The sequence below is a fragment of the Pelodiscus sinensis genome, chromosome 32 (genome assembly GCF_049634645.1).
Source record: "Pelodiscus sinensis isolate JC-2024 chromosome 32, ASM4963464v1, whole genome shotgun sequence".
Lineage (NCBI taxonomy): Eukaryota > Metazoa > Chordata > Testudines > Trionychidae > Pelodiscus > Pelodiscus sinensis.
In genome coordinates this window covers 11,888,737-11,905,498 of record NC_134742.1, presented here as the reverse complement: position 1 = coordinate 11,905,498, position 16,762 = coordinate 11,888,737, and the positions used below count along the sequence as shown (strand labels likewise).

The following is a 16,762-nucleotide window of genomic DNA, read 5'->3' as shown; positions in this document are numbered from 1 at the left end:
GTTCAGTCAGCCGCAGCTGCCAGGTTTCCCCCTGCCCCGGGCAGAGGCAAGAGGGCAGCAGCGCCCCTCCGGCCCTAGAGAGAGCCACAGCAGAGTCCAGGAGAGAGGGGCAGCCACAGCACACAGAGAGCAGCTGTTTGGCATGGGCGGGAGGAGACAGACAGAGAGAGCAGCTACGTTAGAGCCCAGCGCAGAAGGGCAGGAAATTTGCACCCCTCAGGTGCAAAGCAGCAGAGACCCATGCAGAGGGACCCAACTCCATGACACCCCAGGAAACAGGGGGTGGAGATCTCTGAAGGCAGAGAGGAATCAGCCCCACGCAGGCCTGGAAGCTGACCCCCCTCTCCCCATTGCTCCCCTGTGCCTCCCCGAGAGGCGGCGTGGGGGGCGGACGCAGACACAGGCCGGTATCATGCCGGACTCAGCTTTCCCTGGCCAGTGACGAGTCCCGGCTGGTCCAAGTCCAGCCCACGCTCAGGGGGAGAAGGGAGAACTCACCAGTTGTTGAATTCGGTGCCGTTCACCCATCGCCGGGGCTGGTCTTCCTCCCCCTGGAGGCCGATCCAGTGGTCAGAGAGGCCTCTGTAGCGCAGCATGAAGGCCTGCAAGGAGAGCCGCGGGACGCCGCGCGTGAACGCCGGACGCAGCTCCCAGCCAGCGGGGCGAATCTACTGGCCGACAGAGGGGACCCCACCAACACGCCGCTTGGAAGAGATTATTCTACAATGACTTGATCCAGGGACTCCCACCCCTTCCCAGGGCCCTGAGTCTCAAGAGTGATAATGTTGATGAATTGGCTGCTTTGAAGCACCTCCTGCTTCCCCCCTTTGCCTCTTCTTTCGGATAGAGGCGGCAGAGCGACTGGTTGACTAGCGGGTCGACTCGCCAAGAAGCATTTGCGTATCAGATAGTTGGCTAGTCGATCACATCCCTAGGGATCATCCGAGGGGTCTCCCCTTGACTCCCTCATCCTGAGTCCCATGAGACAGGCCTGAGACGTATCCAACGTGTCCCTGTCTAAGAGCCCCAGGACACAGGGACTAAGGTGAGGCCCAGGGGAAAGCAGTCGAGCTGGACTCAGGGAATCTGCTGGACAGGGAGAAGTGAGAGCTCAGGCCAGAGAGGGTGGATGGGGAGATGCCAGCAGATGGGGGGCCGGGGAGAGTGCAGGTGAAGGGGCTTTGGTAGCCATGGCTGGGTGGGGGTGGGGGGTGGAGATCTCAGTGCCTGGGGAGCTGGGGAGTTGGTGGAGACAGCAAAGGGTTGACCGGGATGGGCAGAATCTCATGGGTTGCTGCTGTGAGTTTGGAAGCCGGACGCCTTCCGCACAGACGTGGCTGGAAACACAGCCCTGAGGATTCATGGGTTTTGTGTCCGAGAGGGGAGAAGAGCCAAGTGCAGAGAGCGGAGGCTGACGGACAGACAGCCTGCCCCGGGGAGGGAGCCGGCTGTGCCCACGGGGATGGGGGTCTGCCCGGGAGAGGGGCCCTTAGGTCAACACAGGGCTGGGATGCAGCCCGGCCCCCATTGCTCCAGCTCCCACCCCGCCCCTTGGTCTGAGCCCTGACACCGCTGCAGCCTCAGCCTGCCGACCTGTCACTGCTCCGGGGACTCACCATTTCCTGCGGGGTGTCGATCGCAGCCAGGGAGGCCCCCCGGGCAGAGCAGTTGTTCCGGCTGTAGGTCCAGTTCCCTTCGGCCTCGGAGAAATAGAAGCATTTCCCCTGGAAGCTGACCCAGACCCCGGAGCAGGTTACAGGAGCCCTCAATGCAACCACTGGGAACGAAAGAGAGGGTGAGACGGTCCCTGTTCCCTGCCCTCCCAGGGGAACAGCCCCTCAGGCAAAGAATCCTACATCCCTACCCCAAGTCAGGGCAGAAAGCCAGGACCCCCCACATCGGAGCCAGCGACTCCGGGCCCAAGAGAGACCCCACCCCCTCTGATCCTCCATACGGACCAGGAGGCAGGATTCCTGGGGTCTCATCCCCCCGTTCTGCAAACCCAGCCCCTCAGTAAGGAGGGGACAGTCCTGCCCCCCTTTGGGGCGGAGAGAAGTCACCTTGGGGCAGAACCATCCTCTCACTTTCTGCTGGGAGGGGGTGGGGAGAGCCGGCCATACAGAAGGGAAGGGCCTGGCCTGAGATGATGGGGAGTCAGCCGCCGAGTTGCAATCAGAACCCAGAAGGCCTAGCGGCCAGGCTGCCTCCTCCGATCGAGTTGGGGGGCCAGGCCCTTGCGGGGGGCAGGGTGGGAGCATGACTGAAACAAAGGTGTGCGTGGGGCAAATGGACCTCACGGCTCACACCGAGCAGCCTGGACAGCGGGAGCGGATCCTAGCCGGAGGGGGGCTTCTCAGTTTCAACTGGTCGGACAGGCGTAACGCCCGGCTGTGCCGCTCTAAGAGAGCCCCCGTCCCCGCCACGGGCTACCCCAGCCTGCTCAAAGAAGCTGCAGAGCCTGCCAGCCTGGACCTGGGAGCCGTCCCCGTGACGGGGGGGGTGCGGGAAAGGCCGGTGTCGCGCCGAGCAACGCTGGGGAGGGAGCCCGAGAGCTGGGAGTGGGAATTCAGGTCAGCCCACTGATCTAGGGGAGGGAGTCTGAGCTGCATAGAGGAGCGATGGTCGCTGGGAACCACATTTCCTGGGGATCCTTCCTCGACCCGCTGCTGAGGTGCGAGGCCGGGAGGGGAGAACACACCACGGAGGGGAGAGCACAGAGGAGGGCAGGTGGGGAACTTACCTGCCAGAGCTATTGTCAAAGCTATGACGAGGCTGCTGAGGAGAACGTACAGGCCACATGTGCCTGATGCGGTTCTGAAGGGAGACCGACGACCTGAAAGAGACGGTACAGATGCCCGCAGGGCTGCTCCACAGCAGAGGGAGCAGAGAAAGCGCGTTAGTGCCCAGAGCAGACACAGACCAGGGATTTATATATAGCGCCGGAATGCACCTACCCCCACTCGTTAGGGATCAGAAAGGCCCACCCAGGCCTGCCGAGGGTAGGGAGCTGCTCCAATTGTTCGGGACAGCCCCTGTCCTTTGTGGGCCCTGCAGCCAGAGGTCGCTCCCGTCCAGCCTCAGTAGACGGGGGGGAGCGCACCAGTCCCACTGGACAGAAGCAGCCCCCCGCTTGTCCCCCCATTAGTCAGTTAACTCGTTAAATATAATGCTTTCTAGCTGGTTGACCAGTTAAACAGGATTTTACATCCCTAGCACGCGGGCGTCGTTATTGGCTAGAAACCGTCCAGAGTCCTAACAACTCCCATCAAGATGAATTTTAACAACACAGCAAACGGTCTGGTAGCGCTTTAAAGACTACTTTAAATTTAAAGCGCTTTAAATCCCACTTCTTCAGATGGAGAAGCGCCCACAAAAGCGACCCCATCTCTATGCATGGTTAGTCTTTAAAGTGCTACCAGACCGTTTGCTTTTGTTTTTTTAAGTTTATCCATGTCATGGCTCCTTCCCCACTCTGGCATGATTAATGCAGAAGTGGGGGCCAGCAAGTGTACCCCCAAGCCTTATCTACCAGGCTTTGGTATAAAACTTCCCCCAAAATCTTAAAAAACCTAGATCTTGGGAATAAAACTTCCGCTGCCACCACCCAAATGTTGATAAAGAAATCAGGAGAAAGATCATTTGGGAAATCTCACCCCTAAAATAAAAATCAGGGCACACAATTAACCACTGCCAGGTTAATAAAAAGAAAAGAAAGAACTTTTATTATTACAACAATATTCCTGTTGCAAGCATAATGACTAGATGGGAAGGTAACAAAATATACTCATGGAGAAACTCCATGGAACTAGAACTTAGTTACAAAGAAAAGCCAAAACATCTTTTAAGCAGTGCCAGATCTCAGATCCCATACCCAATCCATAACACAATAAAACCTAACGAAACTACGTAGACTTTACCCTACTCACAGAAAATGAAGAATGGTGTCTTGGAGAGAGAGAGACATGCTTGTCCCTCTCTGTAGCTGTAGAGAACACACCCAGGCTACGTCTACATTGGCCCCTTTTCCGGAAGGGGCATGTTAATTTCAGAGGTCGTAATAGGGAAATCCGCGGGGGATTTAAATATCCCCCGCGGCATTTAAATAAAAATGTCCGCCGCTTTTTTCCGGCTTTTAGAAAAGCCGGAAAAGAGCGTCTACACTGGCCCCGATCCTCCGGAAAAAAAAGCCCTTTTCCTGAGGATCTTATTCCTACTTTGAAGGCTAGATGGGTAGAAGGCTTCAAACTAGTAACAGAAAGTTGTTCTTCACAAAGCAAAGAGTCAACCTGTGGAACTCCTTGCTGCAGGAGGCTGTGAAGGCTAGAACTAGAACAGAGTTTAAAGAGAAGTGAGATAAAGTGATGGAGGTTGGGTCCATGGAGTGGTATTAGCCAGGGGGTAGGAGTGGTGTCCCTGCCCAAAGTTTGTTGAAGGCTGGAGAGGGATGGCATGAGAGAAATGGCTTGGTCACTGTCTTCGGTTCATCCCCTCCAGGGTCCCTAGGGTTGGCCGCTGTCAGCAGACAGGCTACTGGACTAGATGGACCTTTGGTCTGACCCAGTATGGCCATTGTAAGCTCAGGGCTCAGGGTCGGGGGTCTCAGTGGACCCCCTTGATTTTCATAAAAACCTGCTCTTGGGTGGCCAGGCTGGCAGCTCCCCTGCCATAGACGGCCACTTTCCTGTGCCTAGTGCGGAGGTCGTGGACGAGGTCCACGATGTCCACACTAGATCAGGCGGGTGCCCGCCTCTTGCGGTCCTGGGCAAGCTCCCGGGAGCCGCCAGCCTGGTCCCAGGAAGAGGGGGAGGGCTGGGGGGCGTTGGGTAGGTGGCTCGAGCCGTGCCAGGTGCAGGGTCTGCTGGCTGGGTGCTGGCAGGCTTGCACCTGGCACGGGCACCATAGCCAGCCCGTGCCCCTTTAAGGGCTCCGGGGCCGGGAGGGGGGCAGACGAGTTTCCCTGGTGTTGGCCAGAGTGGCCACCAGAGAAAGCTGGGGAGGGCTAGCCTCCCTCTAGTTCGAATTAAGGGGCTACACACCCCTTAATTCGAACTAGTAAGTTTGAACTAGGCTTAGTCCTCGTACAATGAGGTTTACCTAGTTCGAACTAAGTGCTCCGCTAAGTGTAGCGCCTATCAAAGTTAATTCGAACTAACATCCGTTAGTTCGAATTAACTTTGTAGTGTAGACATACCCCCAGAGAGACAAAAGAGAGAAAGGAAAAAACCCAAATTCCTTTGTCCCAGTTTGAAAGTCCCACCTACATTCCTATTGGTCACTCCACCTGGCTAGGTGTAGTTAACCCCTTAATCCTCAGGCTGCTGGCTAACCCTCATCATCATGACAATCCTGTACAGACTAACTCGGCTACCCCCTGAAGCTTTTAAATCCCATCCAGTTCCACAGGTCTTGGCTCCTGGTAGAGGATAAACGGGGCCAGTTAACCCCACTCTCCCCCGCTTTCAGCCTAGACTCTCATGGAGCATCATAAGGTTGACCAGCTCCCTGCCATCGGGGGAGCCGGGATGGGAATGGATCTGCCGCTCCCCTTCTCTGCAGCCGGAAGCTGGGAAGGTGCCGCAGCAAATGCTTTTGCGCAAGATCAGCTGGAAAGCCGCGGAGGACCCGGCCGGACACGCAGCGCTTCCAGCTGATCTGGAAGCGCCGCGGGTCCGGCTGGGTCCTCCGCGGCTTTGCTCAGCATCTCCCTGGTCTGCTGGCTCCCCCAGCAGACCAGGGAGATGGGTAGCAGCTTTTCTTGCCCGGGAGGAGGCGGGCGGCGGGACCAGGCGTCCCGCAGCTCCTGTCCTCCCAGGTGAGAAAATCCCCGTTCGTAACTGCGGATCCGACATAAGTCGGATCCACGTAACTCGGGGACTGCCTGTATTCCAACAGGAGTCTCACGAAGAGAAATGGCAGCAGGTATATACATACCATTCAAATTTCAACAATCTTTCCCATTGGTTCTCCTTGCTTCCTGCCAACACCCCCGCTAGCTACCTGACACCACGTCTACACTGTAGCTTTTGTCAACAGAGGCAATGCAAATGAAGCACTCATTAGCATTTCTCGAGCTCTCATTTGCATAGTCTCTTCCAATCCGTTTTGCGGAAGAGGCTTTTGCGCAAATAACGCAGAGGCTGTGTCTACACTGGCATGAATTTCCGGAAATGCTCAAAATGGAATACTATTCCGTTTTCAGTTTTTCCGGAAAAGGAGCATCTACATTGGCAGACTGCTTTTCCAGAAAAGCCCTTTTTCCGGAAGAGCGTCTGTGGCCAATGTAGACGCGCTTTTCCGGAAAAGAGCCCCGATCGCCATTTTTGCGATCAGGGCTTTTTTCCGGAAAAGACTACTGGGCTGTCTACACTGGCCCTTTTCCAGAACAGTGTTCCGGAATAAGGAGTTATGCCCGAGCGGGAGCAGAATAGTTTTTCCGGAATAGCGGCTGATTTTGTACAGTAGAGCGTCGTTGCTTTTCCGGAAATTCAAGGGCCAGTGTAGACAGCTCGCAGCTTATTCCGGAAAAGTGGCTGATTTTCCAGAATAAGTGGCCCAGTGTAGACACAGCCAGAGTATACAAGCCCATTTTGTGCAAAAAAAAACCCCAAAACCCTTTTTGCACAAGAACCCTTATTCCTCAAAAAACCAGGTAGACAGGATCTTGCATAAAAGGGTTTTTTGCCCCGTCTACACTGAGGGGTTTTTTTTGTGCTAAATCCTCTTCCGCAAAACAAATCAGAAGAGACTATGCAAATGAGAGCATGAGAAATGCTAATGAGCGCTTCATTTGCATTGTCTCCAGACGACAAAGGCTGCAGTGTAGACAGCCTGAGTGCAACTCTTTAGTCACTGGGTGCTGGCCAGCCTTCCTCCTATCCATCACTCCCCCCACAAGTCAAAGATGGTTCTGTTACAGGCACAGGTCGGGTAACCGCGGACAGGCGCTGATTGGGGCAATCGCAGCTTTGATACCTGGACAAATGCAAGGCGACAAACCCACAGTGGAAGCAGATATTGCAAAGGCCGGCGTGCGTCTCCCCGCTGACCAGGAAGTTGGGATTACCTGGATTTTGCTCTCTCCTTGCATCTCCGTTGCCACAGGAGACCATCAGGGACCGCTGCTCTCCTTGAGGAGTCTCGCCAGATTCCGTCTCTCCGCCTGTCTCCGGCCCCCCATTACAGGTGGGTTGCCCCTCGCCTTGTGGAACCTGCTCAAGAGCGTCCGCTGTTCCCTCCATCTCTCCGCCAACGCGCCACTTCCCCGCGGCTGGAGCGAGCGTCGCTTCCTCCGGACGGGAAGGCGGCCGCACCCCGATTTTTCTCCCTCTGCGGCTTCTGCAGGAGCTGAAAGCCAAGGGGTCATGCTTCGGTCAGTTCATATCTTTGGGGGAAGCTGCTGCTTGGGGAGGTGAGGTACCCAATCTGTGGCCCCGCCCCTGCTCCTAAGGCCTCACCCCCAGCTCTCCAGGCCCCGCCTCCTCCCCATTATCCCTCCCCCGCTCTGCTCACCCTTCCAGCCAAACCCCAAAGGTAGCAAATCTCTTACTCTACCTACAAAATAAAAAAAAATTTCCTGCGGGATGACAGAGCGACATCGTGCCACTCTACGTCCCACAGCCCATCCCCCCTTTCCTTCCCTGATGCTGGGGAGGACTGTGGGCCCAGAGGGTGTGTCTAGACTACAGGGTTTTGTCGACAAAAGTGGACTTTTGTCGACAAAACTATACCTGCGTCCACACTGCCTTTGAGTTATGTCGACATAACGTCGACAAAACTCAGCAGTGTTGTCGACGTATGTAAACCTCATTCTACGAGGAATAACGCCTTTTATTGACAGAGTTCTGTCGACAGAAGGCATTATTGCATCTACACTGTCCTTTGCGTCCACACTGTTATGTCGACAAAGCGGCTTGCTTTGTCGACAGAACTGGATGTCGTCTAGACGCTCTTTGTCGACAGTATCGGTCGACGAAACCCTGTAGTCTAGACATACTCAGAGTCCTCTCCCCCCGCCCCATCAGCCAGAGGGATGAGCATGGGGGAGCCAGGGTGCCCCAGAGGCCTTTTTCCATTATGGGGGGAGGGGGACCTCAGAGGCCTTTCCCCCTCATGGGGGGTCAACTAGCCATGGACCAGCCCAGCTCTTTGGCAGGCGCAAGGAGAGTCAACATGGCCTAGGCCCAGCGCCTCCCAGCACACAGGGGGAAAGCTGGACCTGACCCCCCTCAGTGACAGGGGGGAGGCAAGGAGTCCCTGGGGGATCAGGGGGCAGCGAGGGAGAGAGGTGGGCGGTCTCGGGGCTGGTCCCTCCCCAGAGTCAGGGGGAAGAGTCAGTGCTGTGGTGGCCTCTGATACTCCCTTGTGGTGGGGGAGAGAGGCAGAACCACCGGGGTTTGAGCCAGCCAGACATGTGCCGTGGACCGGACCGGCTGCTGGGATTATGGTTAGACCATGGTGGGAGAGAGAGAAAGGGCCAGGGCTGGCAGATGTGGGGAGGGAGAAGGGCCCCAGGCCGACATGGCTGCAGCCCAGCCCTCCCTGTTGGCCAGGGGGAGCCAGGGTTCCCTACCCCCTATGACGAGGGGGCGGGGGGAGGTAAGTGCAGCCCCCTAGTGGAATTTAAAAATAACACCCACACTCTAAAATTTCTTCCTAAAGAAATTGGAGCATGCTTCCCCGTGCATGGTGGATTGTGAAGACAAGACGTGCAGAAGGTCCCTACTTTTTTTATTTCCAAATGTCAGTCACAGGGATTTCTGGTACACCCTGAAGTTGGCCAGAGATTTATTTGCAAAAGCTTTGTGAGGCAGGCAAATCAGCTGTCCTGCTGAATGCAACATTCCATAGGATGCAAAACCGGACACAGCTCCGTCTGGTTTCCATTTTCGTAGTCAGTATTTCTAAGCTGATTTTATATTTTAAACGTACTCTCATGCCTTCACAAAGCAGTCATTCCAGATCGTTTCGGCGCCTTAAACATGTAGTAAAGACATTTTAAATCAATCAGCCAGAATTGTTTCACATGTTAGAACAAGGTTCCAACAACACACCTCCTGGCAGGCTCCAGCTTTTATCGTTTTCATCAGTGTCTATGCCTGGTGTTGTGTTACAGCTCTTTTATCTGTGTGGCAGCTATTTCAATTTCCACAGTTGTGGGGCAACCCGGGGGAGGGGGCGTGGTGGCTTCAGACACTGTTTCATGACTGTTCGTGAGACTATTCCAAGTTCAAGCTTTAGAAATGTTTTAACAATCTGCGCCACCCGTCCAAAGACATAAAATCAACTCTTGAGAAGTTCTCAGACGTCTTATTCTGCCTTTGCCAGGCTGTACATTTGAACAGAGATTTTTGTTGGTGTGTCCGTGTGTGGTGAAGCCAATCCTGACATGTCACTATCATAGAATATTAGGACTGGAAGGAACCTCGAGAGGTCATCGAGTCCAGTCCCCTGCCCTCATGGCAGGACCAAATACTGTCTAGACCATCCCTGATAGACATTTATCTAACCTGCTCTTAAATATCTCCAGAGATGGAGATTCCACAAGCTCCCTAGGCAATTTATTCCAGTGTTTAACCACCCTGACAGTTAAGAACTTTTTCCTAATGTCCAACCTAAACCTCCCTTGCTGCAGTTTAAGCCCATTGCTTCTTGTTCTATCCTCAGAGGCAAAGACGAACAATTTTTCTCACTCCTCCTTGTGATACCCTTTTAGATACCTGAAAACCACGGTCATGTCCCCTCTCAGTCTTCTCCTTTCCAAACTAAACAAGCCCAATTCTTTCAGCCTTCCTTCATAGCTCATGTTCTCTAGACCTTTCATCATTCTTGTCGCTCTTTTCTGGACCTTCTCCAATTTCTCCACATCTTTCTTGAAATGTGGTGCCCAGAACTGGACACAATATTCCAGCTGAGGCCTAATCAGCACAGAGTAAAGCGGAAGAAAGACTTCTCGTGTCTTGCTCACAACACCCGTTAATGCATCCCAGAATCATGTTTGTTTTTTTTGCAACAGCGAAGTACAGGGACCCACCAGGTTCCCAGAGGGACACAGTGGCTTTGAGGACTCTAAGGCTATGTCTAGACTGCAGGCGGATCTTTCGAAAGAGAAATCCGCTTTTTCGAAAGAGAGCACCCAGCGAGTCTGGATGCTCTCTTTCGAAGACAGCCTCTTTACATTGAAGAACGCCTTCTTTCGAAAGAGGAACTTTCGAAAGAAGGCGTTCTTCCTCGTAAATTGAGGTTTACCGCCATCGAAAGAAAAGCCGCGTTCTTTCGAAATAATTTCGAAAGAACGCGGCTTGAGTCTGGACGCAGGGGAAGTTTTTTCGGGAAAAGGCTACTTTTCCCGAAAAAACCCCTGAGTCTGGACACGGCCTAAGGGTGTGTCTAAACTGTATGGCTCCATCGATGGAGCCATATAGATTAGGTTGATCGGCAAAGGGAATTGAAGCCGCGATTTAAATAATCGCGGCTTCATTTAAATAATCGCGGCTCAGCGCGCTAGTCTGGACGCTCCCGCGCCGACATGAAAGCCCTTTATCGACCTCCCCGTTATGCCTTGTAGGATGAGGTTTACCGGGGAGGTCGATAAAGGGCTGTTTGTCGGCTCAGCGCGGCAGCCATTTAAATTTAAATGAAGCCGCGATTATTTAAATCACGGCTTCATTTCCCTTTGCCGATCAGCCTAATCTACATGGCTTCATCGATGAAGCCGTGTCGTTTAGACACACCCTAAGATAACAGAGGCCAATTTGAGAAAGGAACCATTCTTCCTGACAAAGTCTGTTATGAAAAATAACCAATGACCCTAAATGCCTTGTTCTGGTCAAACAAACCAGCTGAAAAGGAACAGTAATGGGACCCTATGTGCAGGGTACTTTCTGTTTCGGAAAGAGCAAACAGAACAGGGAATCAGATGATCCATCCTCTGTCCTACTCCCGGATTCTGGCAAACAGATAGGGTTGCCAGGCATCTACCTGGTTTAAAACCAAAAAAAAGGAGAAAATACTGGACATTTTCTGTTTTTCGCAGACAGAAGGCTGCTTGGGACATTCTTTCTCTGCCATATCTGGAGGGGGTGGGGGGGCGTGGGGATTTAAAGGTGCAGTGACTCTTTTTGTTGTTGTTGTTGTATGGCTTTTTTTTTTTTTTTTTGCTCAACCAATTTTTTTCCCCGCCATGTTTGGTATTTTTTGTGAAAGTATCTGGCAACCCTACAAACATAGGCCACAGGTACTCAGAAAATGGAGCTACTTCCCTGCCCACCCTGCTGAACAGCCGTTTGAGGAAGCTATCCTCCATGAACTTACCTAGTTCTTTTTGGAATCCTGTTACAGTCCTGGTCTTCACAACATCCTTTGGCAAGGAGTTCCACAGATTGACTGTGTGTTTGTTTTAAGCCTGCTGCCTATTCATTTCATTTGATGGTGCCTAGTTCTTGTTACATGGAGGAGTAAATAACATGCCCTTATTGATATGTAGAGACATGATGATATTTTCTGCCTTGTTCTCCATCCCTTTCCTAATAGATGTTGTGTCGCCGTTCTATCATTAAATGGCTGTTAATCAGTGATCACAAGCAAACAATGAAACTGGTTTTCAGAGAACACCCTTCAGTCTAATCTAGGATCTCAAAGAATGACTTTTCAGAGCAGAGTGGACTGATTTAAATCAAAGCACTTTAAAAACCACCAACCACAAACCCTTAATCTAACCATTTATTTGAATCCTGTTTTGAATTTGTACTTTATTTTCCTAAACCGTGCTGATTAGAAATCATTAAAACATGCTGACTTGCAAGTAAATGTGGTGGGTTTTTGTGCTAGCCAGGAGGACAGATTATATCAGTGGTTCCCAGCCTGTGGGATTAAGAAATTACAGGCAGTCCCGGGTTACATGGATCTGACTTACATCGGATCCCTACTTACAAATGGGGTGAGGCAACCCCGCACTAGCTGCTTCCCCCCAGCAGACCAGGGAGACGCGAAGCTAGCGCCCCCCCCCCCCCAGCAGACCAGGGAGACACGAAGCTAGAGGCCCCCCCCAGCAGACAAGGGAGACGCGGAGCGGCTTTTCTCAGCAGACACCTCAGCTTGAGAATAAAGGACTGAGGGAAGTGAGGTGTGGGAGAATAAAACTGAGCTCTGGAGAAATGTTTGGCTAGAGTTTCCCCTACAATATGTACCAGTTCCGATTTACATACAAATTCAACTTAAGAACAAACCTACAGTCCCTATCTTGTACGTAACCCAGGGACTGCCTGTATACTATGCTAAAAGATGGACCCAGCGTTGCTCAGGTGCATAACTCTATTAAATATTTTTTTTAAATAAAAGGAAAAAGGGCATGATTTAAATGATTGTATTTTTCCAAAAAAAAGTGTTATTTTTATGAAGTTAATATTTATTCTTGATTTCTTTTAAAAAGGACTTAAAATTGGTCTCGTGAATTTTTTTATTCATTTTTCACATGGGAATTCCATACAGTGTATTTTTTCCCCTTCATCCCTATAAACTCTTATCATTCACACTTCTTTACCAAAAAGGGCTCTAGTCACTTTGGCTTCCAAAAATGTTGCCCTCTAATTTTCAAACCTTAAACCCCCTCTCTTGTGGCCGGTCAATATTGAGTAGATTTGACTCACTGGGTGCCATCTGCCAAGACATTGGTTATTTTTCATAACAGACTATGTCAGGAATAATTGTCCCCTTTTCAAAGTAGCCTCCAATATCACATTGTTCTCGAAGTCACTGTGTCCCTCGGGAACGCTGGTGGATCCCCACACTTTGAGGAAACAGAGAGATGCAATTCTCAAAACGACCATGGAGCGAGGAGCTGTATTGGCTCCTATCCCACTGAGGACAACAGGAGATGACACCATTTTGGAAGAGGGCAGCTCTGCCTGATGTTTTCTGTAACAAGCTGTTGTATCTGTCTCCATTCTGCAGGAGACCATGAGAACAGCTGGGTCAGACCAAAGGTCCATCTAGCCCAGTGTCCAGTCTGCCGACAGTGGCCAATACAGATGCCCCAGAGGGAGGGAACACAACAGGGAATCGTCATATGTTCCCTCTCCTGTCACCCGTTTCCAGATGGAGGCTAGGGACACCGTTCCTACCCACCCTGGCTAATAGCCACTGATGGACCTAACCTCCATGAATCTGTCTAGCTCTTTTTTGAACCCTGTTAAAGTCCTGCCCTTCATCACATCTTCTGGCAAGGAGTTCCACAGGTTGTCTGCTGCATGAAGAAAAACCTCCTTTTGTTTGTGTTAAACCTGCTGCCTATTTATTTCATTTGGTGACTCCTAGTTCTTATATTGTGGGAACAACTAAATGACTTTTCCTTATTCACTTTTTTTACACCAGTCATGATTGTATAGACCTCTATCACACCATATCAGTCCGAGGCATAAGGATCTTGTGCAAAAAGGGAGTTTTGTGCAAAAAGGAAAAGTACACACTGTCTGCTTTTGCACAAAAACTTGCCAGCTGTCTACACTGGCCGCTTGAATTTGCGCAAGAGCACTGACTTTGTAATGTACAAAATCAGTGCTTCCTGCGCAAATACTTTCATGCTCCCGCGTGGGAAAAAGCTCTCTTGTGCAAGAATACTTGCTCAAGAGGGTCAGTGTAGACAGAGAAGAATTGTTTTACGCAAAAAAGCCACGATGGCTAAAATGGCGATGGGGGCTTTCTTGCGCAAAATCGCATCTAGACTGGCCACGGATGCTTTTGTGCAAAAGCACTTTTTACACAAAAGCATTTGTGCCAATCTAGATGCGCTTTTGCAGAAATACTTTTAACGGAAAAACGTTTCCGTTAAATGTATTTCCGCAAAATCATGCCAGTCTAGACGCAGCCTATGGCTGTGTCTACACTGACCACTTATTCTGGAAAATCAGCCACTTTTCCGGAATAACTTGCCAGCTGTCTACACTGGCCCCTTGAATTTCCGGAAAAGCACTGATGATCTGCTGTAAGAAAGCAGCCACTTTTCCGGAAATACTATGCTGCTCCCGTTCGGGCAAAATTCCTTTTTCCGGAAAACTGTTCCGGAAAAGGGCCAGTGTAGTCAGCACAGTAGTGTTTTCCGCAAAAAAGTCCCGATTGCGAAAATGACGATCGGGGCTTTTTTGCGGAAAAGCGCGTCTACATTGGCACGGACAAACATCCTGCCGATGTAGACGCGCTTTTTCCGGAAATACTTATAACGGAAAACTGTTCCGTTTTAAGCATTTCCGGAAAATCATGCCAGTTTAGACGTAGCCTATGTGTTTAGGCTACTATTGAATATACAAGATTGCAGCGATAGGATTACATGGGAAATATAAAGAAATCAGAGAAGGCAGAGTTTGGGCACCCAAACTTTAAAACGTTTGCATTGCTTTTAATGGTCACCAGAATGGTGAATCCCTTAGGGTTGTGTCTTGACTGGCATGATTTTACGCAAATACTTTTAACAGAAAAGTTTTTCTGTTAAAAGTATTTGCACAAGAGAGCGTCTATACTGGCATGTGCCTTTGCGCAAAAGCATCTGTGCCCAGTGTAGACGCTCTCTTGCACAAGAAAGCTCCAATGGCCATTTTAGCCATCAGGCTTTCTTGCGCAAGAAATTAACGTGGCTGTCTACACTGGCCCTCTTGTGCGAGAATACTTGCGCAAGAGGGCTTATGCCTGAGCGGGAGCGTGAAAGTATTTGTGCAAGAAGCACTGATTTTGTACATTACAAAGTCAATGTTCTTGCACATATTCTCGCGGCCAGTGTAGACAGCTGGAAAGTTTTTGCGCAAAAGCGGCTGCTTTTGGGCAAAATCTTGCCAGTCTAGATGCACCCTAGATGTGTGAGTCCCTTTGGAGGGTTGTAGTGTATATCCTCACCCACGCATTTGTGCTCTCAACTGCAACTCTATTTTAATACTGGTTTTGACCAAGAATTGCTCCAAGATGGTTTTTCCCGCATGTTCAGTTTTCTGTCACAGGAGGAAGTCAGAATAGAAACACATCTAAAGAGGAAGTTGCGGACAGAGCATTGATTTTTCATCCAGCTTTCTATCCCTACTGGGTAGCACAGCAGCATTTTAATTATGTGTTTGACAGGCTGCAGGGTGCAAGAGACTGTACAAAGGGAAGCCCCCGCACTGGAGTGCTCTCTGGTGGCAAGCTATGGTCTGACCATAGAATCATAGAGCTGGAAGAGACCTCAGACGGTCGTCAAGTCCAGACCCCTGCCGAAGGCAGGACCAATCCCAACTAAATCAACCCAGCCAGGCCTTTGTCAAGCCGAGACCGCTTGGCATGGATTCTTAGACTGGCTTCCTCTATAACAGCCCTTCCTCGGGGCTGGTTTATTGCAGAAAATGTCCCACAAATAGCCCAAAACTTAAGTCCCAAGTAACACATGAGTCATTTCTCACTGAAGCACAAGACGACCGCCTAACCTCAAGATGATTCTTACCAACAACCACAGGACATACCACACTAACACCAACCCTGGTACCTACCCTTGCAACAAACCCCGTTGCCAGCTTTGTCCACATAGTCACTCTGCTGATACCATTATTGGACCTAACCAAGTGAGTTATAAGATCAAGAACACATATTCCTGCGCATCCAGAAATATAATCTATGCCATCATGTGCCGACAGTGTCCGTCTGCTATGTACATTGGACAAACGTCTCAGACACTTCGCCAAAGGATCAATGCCCACAAAACAGATATTAGACAGGATCACAAAGAAAAAACAGTTTCTTGCCAACCCAACTCCTTTCCCTCTGCCCTCTGCCCCCCCAGCTCAACTCTGCCCCGCCCCCGCACCGGTTCTGTGCGCAGACCAGTCTTTTTCCTCCTCTCTGCCCCCCCAGCTCAACTCTGCCCCCCCCCCCGCACCGGTTCTGTGCGCAGACCAGTGTTTTTCCTCCTCTCTACCCCCCCCAGCTCAACTCTGCCCCCCCCCGTACCGGTTCTGTGCGCAGACCAGTCTTTTTCCTCCTCTCTACCCCCCCCAGCTCAACTCTGCCCCCCCCACACCGGTTCTGTGCGCAGACCAGTCTTTTTCCTCCTCTCTACCCCCCCAGCTCAACTCTGCCCCCCCCCCCCGCACCGGTTCTATGCGCAGACCAGTCTTTTTCCTCCTCTCTACCCCCCCACAGCTCAACTCTGCCCCCCCCCCGCACCGGTTCTATGCGCAGACCAGTCTTTTTCCTCCTCTCTGCCCCCCCAGCTCAACTCTGCCCCCCCCCCCCGTACCGGTTCTATGCGCAGACCAGTCTTTTTCCTCCTCTCTACTCCCCCCAGCTCAACTCTGCCCCCCCCCGCACCGGTTCTATGCGCAGACCAGTCTTTTTCCTCCTCTCTACCCCCCCCAGCTCAACTCTGCCCCCCCCCGCACCGGTTCTATGCGCAGACCAGTCTTTTTCCTCCTCTCTGCCCCCCCCAGCTCAACTCTGCCCCCCCCCGCACCGGTTCTGTGCGCAGACCAGTCTTTTTCCTCCTCTCTACCCCCCCAGCTCAACTCTGCCCCCCCCCGCACCGGTTCTGTGCGCAGACCAGTCTTTTTCCTCTTCTCTACCCCCCCCAGCTCAACTCTGCCCCCCCCCCCGCACCGGTTCTATGCGCAGACCAGTCTTTTTCCTCCTCTCTGCCCCCCCCAGCTCAACTCTGCCCCCCCCCGCACCGGTTCTGTGCGCAGACCAGTCTTTTTCCTCCTCTCTACCCCCCCCAGCTCAACTCTGCCCCCCCCACACCGGTTCTGTGCGCAGA

At 51.8% G+C, this 16,762-nt stretch overlaps 1 protein-coding gene across 3 annotated transcripts in view; it reads right to left on the bottom strand.

The window, feature by feature from the left end:
• Positions 1-16,762, bottom strand: part of LOC102446706 (C-type lectin domain family 2 member B-like) — a 29,634-nt gene that overhangs the window by 11,581 nt on the left and 1,291 nt on the right. Inside the window, exons 2-5 of one of the 3 annotated variants that reach the window (XM_014577528.2) lie at positions 7,064-7,344; positions 2,741-2,833; positions 1,617-1,777; positions 499-602 (exon numbers count right to left, since the gene is read on the bottom strand). In XM_014577528.2, coding sequence (XP_014433014.2) covers positions 499-602; positions 1,617-1,777; positions 2,741-2,833; positions 7,064-7,238 — 533 coding nt within the window. In that variant the 5' untranslated portion in view covers positions 7,239-7,344. Of the gene's footprint in view, positions 1-498; positions 603-1,616; positions 1,778-2,740; positions 2,864-7,063; positions 7,345-16,762 lie in introns of all 3 variants that reach the window. The other 2 variants (XM_075913491.1, XM_075913492.1) reach the window with 2 other exon arrangements.